General features: G+C 42.7%; 1 protein-coding gene across 1 annotated transcript in view; it reads right to left on the bottom strand.

Annotated features, from left to right (window-relative positions):
• Nucleotides 1-15,842, bottom strand: part of LOC126267869 (cytokine receptor-like) — a 238,964-nt gene extending 223,122 nt beyond the window's left edge. The window contains exon 1 of the mRNA XM_049973179.1: nucleotides 13,723-15,842. Within this exon, the coding sequence (XP_049829136.1) occupies nucleotides 13,723-15,536 (1,814 nt within the window). The 5' untranslated portion in view covers nucleotides 15,537-15,842. The remainder of the gene's footprint in view (nucleotides 1-13,722) is intronic.
• Between the last annotated feature and the right edge of the window lie 2,300 nt (nucleotides 15,843-18,142).

The raw sequence follows: 18,142 nt of genomic DNA on the forward strand, positions 1-18,142 counted from the left end.
CATTTAAAGAGCCTGTTTGAAGTTGTTAGCTAGGTCTGATAGCTTCCTTTCCGTCTTCTGTTTCTAAAATTTCTTCATGAATTCGCTATGTTGTTTCTTGCGTTCTTCTGTCCACTATTTTTCAGTGGTCTGTTTATCTTCCTTTGCGAACGCATAATTTGCAACTAGGAGTTCATGGACGTTGCGTTCTCTGATGATTTTTTCTGTGACGTTCATTTCTCGTAATACCTGCTTAGTTTCTTGCAACAAGTGACTTTTACCTTTTTGGAATTCATTATACTGATTGCAGTAGTTTTTTCTTATTCTAGTGTTGTCCATTCTGCAGATGGAATCATAGAACATCAAGCGTCTTCTACGTATTGCATTAGTGAATTTGGCTATTGCTCTGGCCTGTAGTTTTTCTTTTAATCCACATGCGATTTATATTAATGGGATCATCAATTTTCCTGTGAATTTTTTGCCCCTCCTTTCCATTTACATCAATTGTTGACTGGCCTACTTGAGATGCTTCACACAAAACAATTTTCTTTTAATGCAGAAGTTTCGCATAGTGGCATATCATCACTCGTTTATTGTAGTGATTCTGTGAGCTTTCTTGAGTTAGTTGGCACTTTTAAAATTCACTATACTGTCTAGTCTAGATGATGCTATGATGTATTTGAGATATTTAAAAGAACAAATATCTGGTTCCCTGATTGAATCTTCGGATATTTTGATGTAAATTTTCCATAAAATTAGTATTGTATGACATTTGGAGACGTGTCTTTGAAGCAATCTCTCGTAACTTCCTTGTGGCGTAATAATAATTGTATTGCGTAATACCAGAGGTTGAAAATACCGCTACAGTTGCAAGGTTCTTTTTATTTAACACACGACCGGTTTCGAGCTCTTATACGCCGATCTTCAGGTCTCGTAACTTGGTGCTGTGAGCCCGAGCGCGCCGCGGTGGACGTGTACAAGGCGCGGTGTGCAACCAATGAGCGCAGAGCAATGTCGGGGTCACAGTACCAAGTTAAGACTCCTGAAGATGGGCGTATAAGAGCCCAAAACCGGTCGTATGTTAAGTAAAAAGAACCTTACAAATCGTAGCGGTATTTTCAACCTCTGGTACAATGCTCAGTTGCGGATGTTCCTCCGACGGGATTGTAATAATAAAATAATAATAATAATAATTCAGGATGCTTTAATAAAATAGTTTCCTTCTTTTTATGGTTATCAATACGGCATCCAAACTCAATATCACATTGCACTTCTTAGCTACAGTATTTAAAAAGAAAGAAGAAAAAGAATTACTGAAAAGAAAGTGATGTAGGGGAGTAGACAAGAGAAGGGTAAGGAGAGAATGAGACTGAGAAACACACAGTACTTTCTAATTACAAATGTTAACAATAATTAAAAGAAGTTATCAGCAATTGTAAAAAACTAAGGAAATTAGATAATGCTGTTTGTAAGTAGAACGTGATGACAGGGGTAGTCACACAGTTTATTCAATTTGGAGACAGGGCCTACTTTGCAGCCCTGATTAGGGTTTTTCCAAGTAATAATACTTTCCTCTGTTTTTATGCTGCTCTCTATGTCTTCCTACTCTTTTCGAATCTACATAACTGTGACGGCCAACACGCTCTACAAACTGTGGTGTATTTTAGCCTTTGTCTGCCCGTACAACTTTTTCCCTTCGGCGGCTCATTCGACCATCAAGTTTGATTATTCCTGGAAGGAGCAACAGATGTCCCTGTAACCTGTCCTTTCTTCTCGTGCGTTTTGGGTTCTTCAATGACTTCTATCATAATTTCTTTTAGCATCACTTCATATCACACCACAATTGACTCCACTTGATTTGTATCATTCTAGGATAGCACTATATTTCAAAAATCTTCCTGCTTATTTTTTCCTGGCTTTCCCACGGTCCACGTTTCTGTTCCATACGATGCTGATGTACAAATTTAAACTTTCAGAAACTTCATCATTAATTTCATATTAATATCTGATACAGTATCAGTAGAGGCTTCTGTACTGAAGAAAGCTCTTCTGCCCTATTTGGGTTATACCTGTTCCATCCTTCGAGAACCCTGCGTGTTATTACTCCCTCTAGAACAGAATATTTCCCCCAATTCTTCTACTTCTCTGCTGTTTCCCACTGCGTGCACGTTGCTATTCTCCTTTTCACGGCTAAATCTCAATTTCGTCTTAGTTTTGCCTATCGTAAACTTACATACAATGAAAAGTACTCTGGATTTTCCGTCGGCTGATTCGGCGTAGGGAACCAAACAGCGAGGACATGGGTCCCATTGGACGGAGAAGGAAATCGGCCGTGCCCTCTCAAAGGAACCATCCCGGTATTTGGATTTTCCGTACGACAAGGCACAATCCGACGACGTCACTTCCCGCTCCGGCTGTAATCGCACGCCACATTGTGAAGTTAACAGAAAATGCTATTTTAAAACATAGATTATAACAGCATTTTCAAGGCCAGTGGTCGAATGGTTGTCTAATTTATAGAAGACGTGTCAGTAAAACTTGTGTGTCAATGATGAATACTATATGACACAAACAGTTGATCTCAATTAGCATAGCCGGCCGCTGTAGCCGAGCGTTTCTAGACGTTTCAGTCCGGAACCGCGCTGCTGCTACGGTCGCAGGTTCTAATCCTGCCTCGGGCATGGATGGATGCGATGTCCTTAGGTTAGTTAGGTTTAAGTAGTTCTAAGTTCCAGGAGACGAATGATCTCAGATGTTTAGTCGCATTGTGCTTAGAGTCATTTGAACAATTTTTTTTTAATTACCATAAACAAGAATACCTTAGACTCCAAAGTATTTCTTCTACTTATTCGTAAGGGCAAGAGGCTACTATTGCCTGTGGTTGAAATGAAATCTAAATGTGAAATTGTTTATGTGCACTGGCACACAAGAAGAGGCATTTATTTCTTCCTGTTTGCTAACGACTAACTCCGATTATCAGCCCAGAAAAAAATCCTGTTCACTAGCATAAATATGTACTCCAAATATACGTACTACGACGGGGGATATCAATCGTTTAGCCATACTGTGAGTTTTACCCTTTCTGGTCTCTTGGCTGTCATACGTCGTTCCACAGTCAAACTTACGGGCTTCTGTGAAAGTTTACTGAAACGGTAGTTTTCAGAGCTACGGGAACGAAATACGGCAGGCCTATGGAAACAAACATCCGTCGGTTCTTCGACATCATTTATGTAGAAATGACCACGATCTTGAAGAAGCAACAATAATTAACAGAATCGTACTTCTGTCAGCATAGAAAACGTGACACCCAGTAAAATGATTAACTCTTTAACTGGCACTGGTAAATACATATACCACTGGTCTTAAATGCTGCTCATGACTTTATTTACCACAAACTGTCGATTTTATAGGTATTCATTATACATATAGTCTCTCTGATAAGTATGAATACATTTATTTTTTAAGTCGATAGGATTGAGATATCAGCGAACAAAGGAACTGGTATGATTATTTACCGATGTTCTTTGATCCAGTCGTCTTCAGCGTTGCCTTTGTATTCAGCTACCATTTGTCACCTGTGGATTTAGTCATCTGAGATAACCGACAGTAAGTTAATTTCACATTAGCAGTTCCCACATCATAGTTAGAGAGAACTGAAACACATGAACATTTCTTTTAGATCTATGAGAATGACCTCGTGAAGGTGGCAGAGTTTCGAGGCAAATGAGGTTGATTGTGTAACGAACGACTGGGAAGAAGTTACAGAAGAGCACGCAGACGATTCAGAATTTGGAGGAGAATCTGAGGCAGATGATGTAGCTGCTAGTTTTGCAGTTTCAAACATTATTATAGTAACTGATGGTAGTCTGGGTAACACAGTGCCGAGTGGAACAGTGGATGAAACGTGTGGTGCAGGTGCAGCAGAAAGGGTACACTGTTTGCCTATGCTTGAAGAAGTATTTCATGGAATTCGTGAAACTCACTCTGTCAGTGAAATGGCTGCAAATGTAGATTTATGTGCTTGATCTAAAGTTGGTGTGAACCGCAGTATTTTTGGAAACTTCATCCTCCTGAGAGAATATGTTTACTAACGTAAGTTAACGCTGCTAATTTTCTGCAGTTTTTTTTCAAACTTTATCAGCAGATTTTGTGCTTCTAATTCACTGATATGGATATTTACCACCTCTTAGCTCATGAGGACTTAAAAATACATAATAAATTGATGAGTTTTATTGATTGTTATTCCTGAAGAGTACATACTGACATGTGTTTCATTGTTATCCTGGACAAAACATTGTCACTTGAATGGCTAAACAAACAGGGTGATGGATAATTTCAGTAAGTCGCTTACAAAAATGAGATTTCGCGTAAGTCAACGAAGGCGCAATTCATATAGTTTCTGACACAACGCATGCCAAGTTTATCTCAAGATGATGGTACTGTGAAGCCCAATTATTAAAATCTACTCGAATATTTACTAGCAAATTCCACGTCCTAGATATTACGTCGAAACTGAAAGCAGCAGGCTTCGTCACTGGATTTTAAGCAATAATATCCTATAGTACAAATTATAGGTACCTGACCCTCAGGCCGCTGATGATGATAATACTAGCCTAGAAAAGGGCTGAGGTGTTAGAAGACTACGTGAAGGCTTCTCTAACTCTTCCGTCGCAGTACATTACCGCCCTCATGCGATTTATTCGAATTCAACATTACTTCCTCGTTGAAGACCCCACACGAAAAGAAAATGACTTCGATAACACATGCTTAGTAGCTACACGGAAAAGGAATGCACTATTCTGCCGTTATCTCAACCAAGAATCGCCTGAAGAGCGTTGTTTACCAGAATCATCAGACATAAATAAACCCACACATACATGACATTATTAAATTATCAGGGAAATAGAAGCTCGACCACGAAAGATATACACAAACACATGTCGTCATCGTCGTCACCATTGTTGTTGTTGTTTTCAGTCCGAAGAAAGGGTTGGCTAAGCTCCCCGCGCTAGTTTATCGTGTGGAAGTCTCATCTTATCTGAAAAACTGGTGCAACATACAAGCACTTGAAGCTATTACTGTAGTTCAGTCTTCGTCTGCCTCTAAGTTTTACCTCACACAATATAAAACCACTATTCCATGATAGTACAAGATTAATAACCACTCTCCATACCCTCGCCCAAGGTGGCTTCCACCAACTCCCTCTCCCTGCTGATGCCCTCATCCCCTTCGTCTACCCCTCCTACCAACTTTGATCCTCCTCTACCGCACCCTGTGCGTTTTTCTGAGGGCACCCTCTCTCCCTTCTCTGCCTCCTCCCTTCCTCCTCCCCCCAAGTTTCCCCTACCCCCTACATTCTTTCCTCCTCCTCCCATGTGCTCTGCCACTGGCGTCTAACCCTCCCCCCCCCCATTTTCCCCCTTTGGCAGGTCTCCGGACTAGTACACGTCAAGTGAACTTTAGCGCGCTGGAGATCGTCGCCAGTGTTATTGTCTGTACTATCGTGTTAGTGATCCACTGTTTCGTCATTTGTGCTCCTTCGTTCACGTGTGTCGTTTCTGTCGTCTCTGTTAGTGCCCCAGTGCTGAACTTTTTATTTAGACGCTACACTTGTGAACGGCTTCATGTATTTTAAAATTTGTGTGTCCACTGTTGTCTATCCACCGCGTTGTTTCGTTTTGTGATGTCTGCACTTCTAATCAATGTACTCTCTGTGGCCGAAGAGCGGCGTAGTAATGCCGCTGCCGGCCTACCTTTGTATAAGGAGTCAAAATAATAATAAAGGGAAAAAACACAGCTAAAGCAAGAACAGGAAAACATTACGTACTGACGGACAGAGGCTGTCGAGCACAGCGGTGGGTTGTTGTGAAAAAATCGCATGAAGTAAGCGGAGCCGCCCTCGGTGGCCGAGCGGTTCTAGGCGCTTCAGTCCTGCACCGCGCGTCTGTTATAGTCGCAGGTTCGAATCCTGTCTCGCGCATGGATGTGTGTGATGTCCTTAGGTTAGTTAGGTTTAAGTAGTTCTAAGTTCTAGGGGTCTGATGACCTCAGATGTTAAGTCCCATAGTGCTCAGAGCCATTTTTGAAGTAAGCGGAAGAAATCACTCGTAACCAGAGTGCTTCCAGCAGTCTATCTGGTTGTGGGTAGTGAGTTAAAAAGAATGGGGTACACAACGGCCGCGCAGCTCTTCATAGGTCATTTCTATAGTCAGCACCAAACGACGCTTGAGGCGGTGTAAAGAGGGACGCCCCTGGACAATGGATGACTGGAAACGAATGATTAAGGGCGATGAATAACGCTATACATCTACGGGGTTACTCTGCCATTCACAATAAAGTGCCTGGCAGAGGGTTCAATGAACCACCTTCAAGCTCTCTACCGTTGCACTCCCGAACGGCGCGCGGGAAAAGCGAGCACTTAAATGGGAGGTTTACTATCTTTTGGTTCAAAAAAATCGATTTTTTTAAATTGCATTTTTGGATCCATAAAAGAGTTTAGAATCCGGCCCTGAAACGGTTTTTCCGAATACGGAACAGAAACGTTTGTTATTCGCGGTTGAACAAAAAAATACACCTGCCTGAAATCGGCCTTTTTCAAGCACCAGTTTTCTTCTCTCGGAGGAGGAGTTATTGTACCGGTGCTTAAGAGGAAACATATAAAATTCAAATGAACCTTGGAACGTGTGTGTTTGGAAGTTAGCCCCCAAGCATTTGCATTCTGGTGCAAAGACTGTGGAGATTGCGACTTTCCTGACAGTGAGCAGCTTCAACGAAGGATATTCAGCAATTCTGAAGACCATGACAAAGGTAGACGTCACCCTGGGACTCTATTCGACGCAGTTCCCCAAGCATTCGGACGACCACCGGATTCAAGCGGCCGAAAACCACTTGTCACCGGCCGTAGGAGCGGCTCTGGAGCAGCGCAGGATGCTCCAGATCGAGCAGAACGCCCTCTATGAGGAAGAGGAAGGACTAGTTTATGGACCCGGAATAGCAGATTGAACGTAAGTTGCATAATATTGCATTTATATGTAGTCAAAACTTCAAAACGCGTTTTTTCACGAAATAACTTTTTTTTATAGCGCGGTATGGTAACTTCAAATCTACTGAACCGATTGTCATGATTCTTTTTTTCCGACGACGCTAACTAAATTGTCTAGGAGTTGTACTACTTTTATTCCGATAAAACTATAAATATTTTACTTGGCTGACGAAGTCGAAAAATCGATGAAAAACCCTATTTTTTTTCAAATGGTCGCCATTTTGTTTCCTATGGTCCAAATAACTTAAGAGAGGTACAACTCCTAAAGAATCCTACATCCTTCCTCACGTCAACCCAATTTCGATTTCAGACGAGCCGGCTGACCTGTGACATAACGCGCATGGAGGCCTACATCGAAACTTTGGTTCGTTCCGACGGCACTTCCGCCTTTGCTCTTTGACATTTCCGGTCGAAAAAGTTCCAGTTTGCAGAGGAAATATCAGTAAACATTTTGACCAAATTTGACATTCATATCTATAAGTCATCCCAAGAAAAAAATTCTCAAAGAACATGCTTTTCCCGGGCCAAAGATAGTAAACTTCCCCTTAAATTTTTCTGTGAGAGCCCTGATTTCTTTTATTTTATCGTGATGATCATTTCTCCCTATGAAAGTGGGTGTCACGTATCATGTCACAACCTGTAGATGGCTGGACCCTGTACTCTTTGAGACATCTGGAGCACCCACTATGCACAAGACTGCACAGTGCACTTCTCCTCCTTGGCAACAATATAAGGGCCAATTACACATCTAATGTTGAAGCTTCCAACTACCAGTAATCCCGCTCTCTATGACTGTCCAGATCTTGCAGGCTGAAAGGCTTCGTTTGAATCAGGGCAATTTATTGCCTCTGGCTCAGAACCTTTATCAGACACTGATAATGCCTGAAACCTGTTTGGCAGACGAACTGGGAAGACCTTCCAATTGCCTCCCTCTCACAGCCCCTCGAAAAAGTCTTTCTCTGACTATGACACCTTGATCCAACTTCCCCGCGTGTGTGGGGTCAACCTCAATGTGGGCAGTAGCTGTGACAGCTACGGTAGTGGATGGATCTGGGGGCACGTGGGACGTGCTGGACGTGCCTTGGACCCCTACTTCCGAATCCTCCTTTCCCACTTTCCAGTGATGCCTGTTGTCATCAGCCTCAAGTTGCATGATTGAAGTCGGCGCCGTCTCGAGCTGTGAACGAAGGGTTACCAACTCAACTCGCATCCGAACATAGCAATCACAGTCCACACTAAACGCAGCGGAGCTATACACTAGACAGTTATTAACATGTGGAAAGGCGGCTGATAACGACACAAACACACACAAAATTTAAGAATGTAAACTAGAAAGCGGACAGGTAAGTCACATTAAGTCGCTTCTTACTGGGAGCTCATAACAACTCACAAACGAAACGGTGTGCTCTGATGTCCTGCTGCAGGGACGGAAGCTGCCTAACAGAAGTGTCTACCAACTGTAACTGCCTGTTCAAACAACAACAAATGCCTGACGCGATGTTAAAGGTGGTGCTACATACTTTAAGTTATGGAAATGTTGCGCTTCTCGTAGTATTATACGTCCACTGTTAGACATGTTCAATAGTATTGATTTACCAGAAGAGTTTATTATGACAGCTTATAACAGAAAAAAATGGTTCAAATGGCTCTGAGCACTATGGGACTTAACATCTGAGGTCATCAGACCCCTAGAAATTAGAACTACTTAAACCTAACTAACCTAAGAACATCACACACATCCATGCCCGAGGCAGGATTCGAACCTGCGACCGTAGCAGTCGCGCGGTTCCGTACTGAAGCAGCTTATAACACATTAAGCTTATAATGTATGCATGATTTTGAAAAGCACTGTTTGGTTACTGAAAGACTGCGCCACAGATTATTTATAAAATCGTACACAAAACCAGCACACATAATGTATTAAAATTATATGGTTCCCCTGTTACTGCTAGTGGAACACTGCGAAACGTACTGCTTGATTGTAGAATAAACAGTGATCGGTCTCAGATAACTGTGTACGTCAACTGATGTGCACCAGTGTCGCAACCAATGCTAGCGCAAGAAGTTTGTAATTTAAATTTCTTCGGCTCGAGACAATACATTTGTATAACAAAAAACACCTTTAGGAGTAAAGCGTCCACAGCAACCAGCACTAGTTTCCTGAACATCTGCGCTTTTCAACACGCGTAAATCAAGAGGCAAAAACGAAAGGAAGCAACTGGATTTAGTAATTATAGACTTTCGAAAAGTTTTAACTGAATGCCTCAACGACGAACACATGAGAAAATAAGTTCGAACGCGATCTATTGAAATTTGCAAATAGATCGCGAACTCATTTACAGGCATAACGCTTTGCTTTATCATGACAGAAAAGAATCCTGAATTTCTATACGCAAGTATGATAGCTTAATTTGAATTCGTGCTCTATGTTAGAAACTTAATGGATTCGGTTAGTTGCAGTCTCAGCATTTTCGCAGGTTAACGCACTAATATGCGATTAATTGATATCCCACACTTTCGCCTTTAACTCTGAAGCATACGATCGCAAATAAACTACAGTCCGATGTGACGACATAGTTCTACTTTTAAATAATAGAAACTTAATTTTGTATACGACGTGAAACAAAAAAATGCCGACACGATTAATACCTCATGAATGCGTGTCGAACCCGCCTACATCAAAAGCCATCTTTCACTTGCGACGTGGTGATGATGTGGCATTAGACAGTGTGAAGATACAGAGTGCACAGAACAATAACAGTGTTTATTCTGTTTCTGCTTTTGACATGTAGGTTGTGTTGATAGACGAATCTTAAGCGTAGCCTGAGGTGTAAGTTACGCTGGAAGACGACAGCTCGCCTGTGAGTTGGCGAAGCCAACAAACGTGGTGCAATGAGAATAGTTGTAATTGTTGTAAAGGATCGCATTTTACGCATATTAGATTTTGAAGAACAGTTTATGTCTGCCGTTTTGACGTCATGTCCATTATAATTATCCGGGCTGTTATGCCGTGGTCGGTTGATGAATTTTGTCTCAATTCCCAACGTTTCGTCTCCGACTGCGGGAGCCAGTGGGTGTGTTGGACCTTCTATCGACCTACGGACTCCCTTGAAGATGTCTCCCGCAGTCGGAGACGAAACGTTGGGAATTGAGACAAAATTCATCAACCGACCACGGCATAACAGCCCGGATAATTATAATGGACATGATATTTCCGGCCGTGAAAGTCTACATTTTAGTATCGTTTTGATGTCGTCATGTATCAAAGCTGACAGCGTATATCGGTAGGTCCAGTGCACATCTATGGCCTATCCAGCAGATTTAGTTGTGGGCGTAATCATTCACTGGTAGGAAACTAGGAAGTATTTGCATAATACAGATTGCACAAAAATACTTGAGAGGTCTTAACTGAAATGTGTGAGATCCAGCAATACCTGGATCTAGTAGATTGTCAGAACAAGATAAGGATCATGTTCAAAGACACCCCCCTCAAAAAAAAAAGCTATGTAATTCTTACAAACTCTACTTTTACTATGGTAACTACAATATTCCAAAACGTCCTACACATGGCTTCCATGAGTCCGCTAGGTTAAAATTAGACTAATAACAACTCTTGCGGAAGCATATTAGCATTCTTTCACAGCCGGCCGCTGTTCTAGGCGCTTCAGTCTGGAACCGTGCTGTTGCTACGGTCGCAGGTTCGAATTCTGCCTCGGGCATGGATGTGTGTGGTGCTCTTAGGTTAGTTAGGTTTAGGTAGTTCTAAGTCTAGGGGACAGATACCCTCTTATGTTAAGTCCCATAGTGCTTAGAGCCATTTGAACCATTCTTTCACACAGCACCAGGAAACGGAAATGGAGGAAACCTACATGTATGACAAGATCCAAATGAGCGTAACCAATCATAAATAATAGATGTAAAAAAGATTTAAATTACTCCCATGACCGGTTTTGGGCCGTCATGCTCATCTTCAGATGGCTACACTTCTTTCATCACATCTGCAAGTATCGTCAGCAGCATGACTTCTGTTTCCGTACAGCATGAAAATATTCTTGTGGTTAGCGCCACTTACTGTGCAGTACGGACGGCTTTCATACTGGGTAAGTCAGGAGAAAAGGTACATGCTTTGAGGTGTGAAAGTATTAGTGATTCTGAAAAAAAAAGCTTCATACAGATGCATGACCTATTCCGAATGGTTTCCGCGAGACAGAACACTTTGAATATCACTTCTGTACGCTTTTCTTGGGTAACTGGAAAACCGCTCCTTCCAGCGAAAACCTGTCGCAGTACAAAATAAAACTAGATTAAATTTCCTACAAAAAGGGGCCTATTCATTTTTTTCGCTAGGGCTAATAATTTGCACGAAGAACGCATGGTCTATGACTTATGTAGTTTCTGTAGGCTAATTTGAGGTAGTTTCCCAACCTGATAAAAACAGGCGTCCTGTATCAAATTGTCTCAACTTCCTGTACACTACTGTGGTTTTGTAAACAATGGCAATGTTTGAATAGTACAAAAAATAAATATTAACGTACACTAAATGTTTTTACCCGGGAAACCCATTCGGAAACATATGCATATAACTTTCCTCCTGAATGACCCTGTAAGCTAATGTGTGTGTCACTTAAACAAGGCACGTGACAATGTAAGTGTACAAAACTAATACACATCAGGTAATTTTAGTTGTACATACCAATAGCATATTTGTAGAAAACAATTCGATGCCGCACCGATACACCGATGACGTCATTAACATGGAGGAGAACTAACACATACGGTACCCCGAGAACCAAGGACGAAAATTTAAGCCAAACAAAAACCGACAAATGATCGGGGCCTTCTCGGAAATAGGTACCATTAATCATAAGTATAGAATGCGATATAAGTAACCTACAGTATATGCAAATGTCTTGACATATTCGTTGGCTTCGTAAACACATTATCAAACAGTTACCTTCCTACCTAAAGTAGTTCTCGAAGTAGCTACAGTTGTCTGTCACTACAACCTCCATAAAAAAAAGTGCCGTCGGTGCCTTTAGAGGTCAAAGCGGAACAGCAGTGTCGCGATTTTAATACACTTGTCATGTCTGCTAGTCTTATATAGGTCTAGTAAACACTAATATCTAAGCCTGTATCCCCCCCCCCCCCCTCAATGGTTTCCCTTCGCTACTCGCTAATCATGTTCATTCCATGAAAAGCAAGTGTGCCTAGCGAATGTATTTATTTCGAGTGGTAAAGGGTACAGAAATCAGTCGCTCACTCTGTGCGCATCTGTAATATAAATTGCTTTGAATGTAAGTTAAAACATTAAAATAATTTATACTGCACATAGTCCTGACAGGGCTACTGGCGTCAAAGGTTTAATGTTTTAATTAACATGTATTGCACTGGAGATGGAAAGAGAGTGACCGATATCTGGATATGCAAAATACATTATTTGCGATGACTATACCTTTTCCTACGTGGAATGCAATCTAGGCCAATACCCATAAGAAATGAAAAAAAATATTGTAAGAAAAACGCACGAACACATACAAATGATCAAACAGCAGATGCAATCTACGTAACGTATGGCGTTACATTCGCAGTATTTACCCAAGGAGATCATGTAAGTCATTCACATGCCATACATCACCAAAAGTGGTGCAAATTACATAAATATCGTTACGCACTACAGACGCCATGCTGCTATCAATGCTGACCATGCAATGAAACAAGTGAAGCCGTCTGAAGTTGGCCATAAGAACCCGAAAGCGATCCAATTTTGTTGCGGTCAATTAACTTAAACTGACAAAGAATGCGAAACAAAGATCAGTGTCAGTCATTTTTTTTTTTTTTTTTTTTCCATGACACGTTTCAATGGCTTCAAATGGATCAGAAAGTATTTCGATTACCGGGTGTAGCCAGCAGCCTGCTTTATGCTTCAGTTCTCTAGTGTCACTAGCGTAACCAGACACTGAACTCAAACGTTATAAATGATAACATAGCTATTTACATGTCGTTCCAGTAAAAAGCACACCATAGGTCGTTGTAAAAAGACGTTTGTAGCATACACAAACACAATTTTTGTTTCGTTTTGTCTGTGATATTCAATGACACAAAGGTGTACATGAAACACGCGGTGTGCTTTTTGCTGAAACATTTTCGAAACAGATAATAAGGCACTCAGCTACAGCGCATATCACTAATGGTTTCTTAAACCTACGCAGATTTTCCTCCACAATCTTAAGAGTTTCTTCACAGGGGAACATTGGTTCAAATGGATCTGAGCACTATGGGACTTAACAGCTGTGGTCATCAGTCCCCTAGAACTTAGAACTACTTAAACCTAACTAACCTAAGGACATCACACACATCCATGCCCGAGGCAGGATTCGAACCTGCGACCGTAGCAGTCGCACGGTTCCGGCCTGCGCGCCTAGAACCGCGAGACCACGGCGGCCGGCTCATATCACTAATCCACCTGAACATAGACAGACAACTTCACTCCCACGCATTGTGCGACAAATTAGAAGTACAACGTAAACAGTAGAGGTTTCGAAATCACAGACCGGCAGTGACGTAAAATGGTTAATCTCTAATTGGTTAACAGCTACGGAGTTCAACACGATTCAGAATGGATACAAAAAATACAATACAAAATAAGCCATGCCACTCGCTCAGTGCATATGTGTCGATAAAGATGAATGACAGCTCCTTACCTGCATTGTGGTTTCGTGGGCCCGTCTATGGCGCAGTACTGCACTTGATAGTGGGCGCTCTTCAGTCCATTGAGGCAGTCCACCTTGAAGCTGATCTCCAGAAAGGTGGCCGCCGTCTTGAGCACGATCGGCATGGAAACTCGGCCGTACACGCTGTCTGGTCTCAAGGTGCATGTGACCCACGTAATGCCGCTGCTGGCGTTGCCCGAGTTTACAGCCACGCCGAATTCGTACACCTTCCCAGGCCTCGTCTGGATGGTCGCTTCGGCCTTCTCGCTGCTCACCACCGCCGAGTTGAGCAATCCAGAGCAGTGCACACTGGTGAGCTGCTCATTCTGGCACCAAAACACTGTGAAGGACTCTGCCTTTTTCGTCCCCACTTCCGGTAAAGCCCTGTCCCAATTCAGTTGTACAACACCGTTCTCTTTGACGACCGTGACTATCCTCGAAGCCTGAGGCGGCGTCTGCACCTTCTCGGGTATCAGTATAACGGCCGGTTTCGAGCTGCCCTCTTTGTTCACCGCGTACACGGAAACTTCATACGCGTTCAGCGAGAGGTTACTGAACCTGGCGTACGATGACTTGGGTTGGGGATCCTCGAGTTCCGGCTTCGCTGTGCCGACCTCTTTGGCCACAACCTTGTATCGGAAATCGTCTCCATTCTCCCGACAGCGAGGCAGCCTCTTCCAGAAGATGAGAACGTCTCGCGTAGACTCCTTCCCTATGACCTGGAAGCTGCCCGGGGCGAGCTCTGGTGGTGACGCGGGAGGCATCGGTTCCGTTCTGAAAGTGAACGCCGCCGGTTCGGACCACACGTCGTCCCCCTTCGCCTTGGCCGGAGCTATATACAGCCGCACGTCGTACAGAAAATTCGCGTACGGCAGGTCAGTGAGGTTGAAAGACGACCTCTTCCAGTTGAAATCGGAGGTGTCCACTTGCTTCCACTCGTCCGTCGTGTCGCACTCTGACGTCTCTGACTTGTATAGGAGTTTGTACTTCAGCGGCAGCGGCTTCAGGTTCGGGTCTATCTGCCAATGCAGGTACACGCTACTGGTCGTTTTGGATGAACCATTCAGAAACTCCGGCTTGTCCAACAGTGCGTGTGCCCACTGGTTAAATTCGATTTCCTCGAATGTGTGATTGCCGAGAACGTTTTCTGCAGATATTTTGAAATAATAGGTCTCATCCTTCTCGCGGTACATAGGATCTGTTTTATCGTCCCAGTAGCAGTATCCAAAATTTGGACTGTTCTCATCTGGGCACTTGACGCCGTTGAGGTATCTCGTCTCTGGCAGACCGTACGTGTAGCTGATGCTGTAGGTGGTTTTTATCGGATTCTCAGGAACCTGCCAAGTGCAGTTGAGATTTTTCAAGTGTCTAGAAACACACGTGAAATTCTCAATCTTCAGATCCCTCGGCGGGTACCCAACAGCGACACGGTTCATGCAGACGGTGGTTGGCTTTCGGCCGCTGGGTTTGAGCAAACAGTAATAGTAGGCGTTGCCAGCGGGTTCAGCATGTTCCATGTAAAGGCGTGCCGTGGTTGAATTCACCACCTGCACATTTTTAGAGGGGACGGGGGAGCCGTTCCGTTCGAACGCGATGTCGCTGGCATTGCTTCCTGCGGTGGCGTCGTGTTCGGCGTCCAACACACATAGTATCTCCAGGGGCTTGCCGTACTCCACTGAGATGTCTCCTGGTGGCACGGTATATCCTGGCTTGTCTCGCAGCTGCATACAATTGTCCGCATTCGCACATGCTGTCGCCACCAGTATCACTAGGACGGACAGCCACAGCATCGTATGATGCCTCATATCCTCAGCAAACCAGACATAACAATACTTGAATGCAGTCGGCAGTACGTACGCGACGAGCGGCTCACTTCTATCGCTGTAAGGCAGCTCTTTCTAAACTGACCGAAGAAACACAGAATAAAAAATGAGTAGAGTAGTGCTACAAGGCGGCAGGCACAAAACAGTCGGATTGCACCCTGGTGCAAGTCTACAGTAAACAATAAACACACACGCTAAAAACAAGAACGCGAACATGCGCGGAACGCAACTACGCGACACTCTTTCACGGTACACACAACCTCACCCGGAGGCGTCCACTCCGCAACTGTTGAGCTGCGCGACTGCGGAGCTCCTGCCGAATCCTGCCGAGCATTGACGAGGGAAGCCGAAAGCTCATCGGCGCATGCGTAGACCGGAGCGGAGCAAAGCTTCTGCGATCCGCTTGGCCTTCCCCCTCGAGGCAAACAAAACCCGGGCCGTATTTTGACGCCAAAAACAACAAACGGTGCGCGCACTCCTTTCCTGGGAATAATAACGTCGCAGGCGGAGCTGCTTGGAAGTGATGTATGCCTGCGAATTCCATTCTTTTTCTCACCGTCACCGTAAAATACGGCATCTATTACATTTCTACCTGTAAACGAAGTCACAATCTTTCCTGTTGGAGTGCTAATGAATCACTGCAAGGCTTTGCATGTCCGAAAAATTTACGTTATACATTTTACGGTATGCCTTTGTCTCCAACCAGGAAAGAAGGGAAGAGCCTTATGCATGCCATCTTACACAAAAACGCGTTAATGGTTCACATCAAAAGAAATAAAGGTATCAATCAATTGGTGACATTTTGGTATTTCATTGTTTAAAAATGAAACAATGGAAAATCCAGGGCCGGCCGGTGTGGCGCTTCAGTCTGAAACCGCGCGACCGCTACGGTCGCAGGTTCGAATCCTGCCTCGGGCATGGATGTGTGTGATGTCCTTAGGTTAGTTAGGTTTACGTAGTTCTAAGTTCCAGGGTACTGATGACCTCAGATGTTAAGTTCCATAGTGCTCAGAACCATTTGAAAATCCAGGATGGAACGTACAAATATTGTGAAAAGGAAAGTTGCTACTCACCATAGAGCGGAGATGCTGCGTCGCAGATAGGCACAACATAAAGGTTGTCACTAATATAGCTTTCGGCCAGTAAGGCAACCGTTAGATGACAAACATACGCATTGTGATATTCGTTATTTTTGGCTTCATTAAAACAGCAAGTAGTTAACACTTTCAGCCAGAAGGCCAATACTTGTTTATAAATAATGATTAATGTATAATAAGGCGTCGCATAGTGACAGTGAAATTTCCTAAATAATGTAATTCATCGTCTTTGGGCGGCAATATAAACAGAAGAATACGGATCGATATGCGATCCTTCATTATTTTGTTCGCTGGAGAACAAATGAAGCCCTGAGCGCTAAACACTTGTACTGTTTTTCTCAAGTAAGACGGACGCAGATTGTGGTGGTCTGATCTAATTTTTACTAAATGTATAAAAACGTGCTCCGTCTAAGTTTGAGTGAAGTGTAAAGAGAACAGTTATAACTTAACGTGACGACGCACGGGCGACTCAAGGGGACAGTAACTACATAAAAGAGCGCTAAATGGACATGAAACGGACATATAAAGCTACCGTCATTGTAGTACTAAGCATAAGGTACGATATATGTTTTCGTGGAGGTATGTGCCGTCTATGCAACTAAATGAAGGCAGTTTGTTTGTTGCCATACACGTTTCGCTTCATTTATTTGGGAAGCATCATCAGTGGCCTGAAATACATGTTTCTTTTTATATATACAATAAGCGTATTATCTGCTAGATATAATAAGTTGATATATTACATTTTGTCGGGTTTTTTAGGTTAGAAGCAACTTTTGTAGCACAAGTTCCGTAAAATGATGTATCTTTAGTTTTACTTACGATTTCCAGCACTGCTAACACATATATGTGTTTCTGGAGATGTATTTGCTGGTCTTCATGCTCCAGTTAGCCGAATCAGGTGTTGTTTAGCCACTTGTCACATCACATTTCACTTTCACTGCCATTTGGCGATCAACATATGTGTGTTTGCAGTGTGTAGTGTTGCCAACTGTTGTTATGTGTTTGTCTTTTGTTTCTGTTGTGTTTTGTGGTTTTCATTTGTTGTATGTCTGTGTGTGTCTGTGTGCGTGTGTGTGTGCGTGTGTGTGCAATCCTTTTATTATTATTATTATTTTTATTATTATTTATTTTTATTTTTATTTTATTTTTATTTTATTTTTTTATTTTTTTTATTTATTTATTTTTTTTCTTCTGTGGGTTCATGTGTTTGTCTGTGAGAAGAAAATAAATAAATAAATAAAAAATTAAATAAAAATAAAAAAATTAAAAAAAAATAATAAAAATAATAATAATAAAAAAAGGATTGCACACACACACACGCACACACAAACGCACACAGACACACAGAGACACTCAACAAATGAAAACCACAAAACACAACAGAAACAAAAGACAAACACATAACAACAGTTGGCAACACTACACACTGCAAACACACATATGTTGATCGCCAAATGGCAGTGAAAGTGAAATGTGATGTGACAAGTGGCT

The sequence above is a fragment of the Schistocerca gregaria genome, chromosome 4 (genome assembly GCF_023897955.1).
Source record: "Schistocerca gregaria isolate iqSchGreg1 chromosome 4, iqSchGreg1.2, whole genome shotgun sequence".
NCBI classification, from domain to species: domain Eukaryota; kingdom Metazoa; phylum Arthropoda; class Insecta; order Orthoptera; family Acrididae; genus Schistocerca; species Schistocerca gregaria.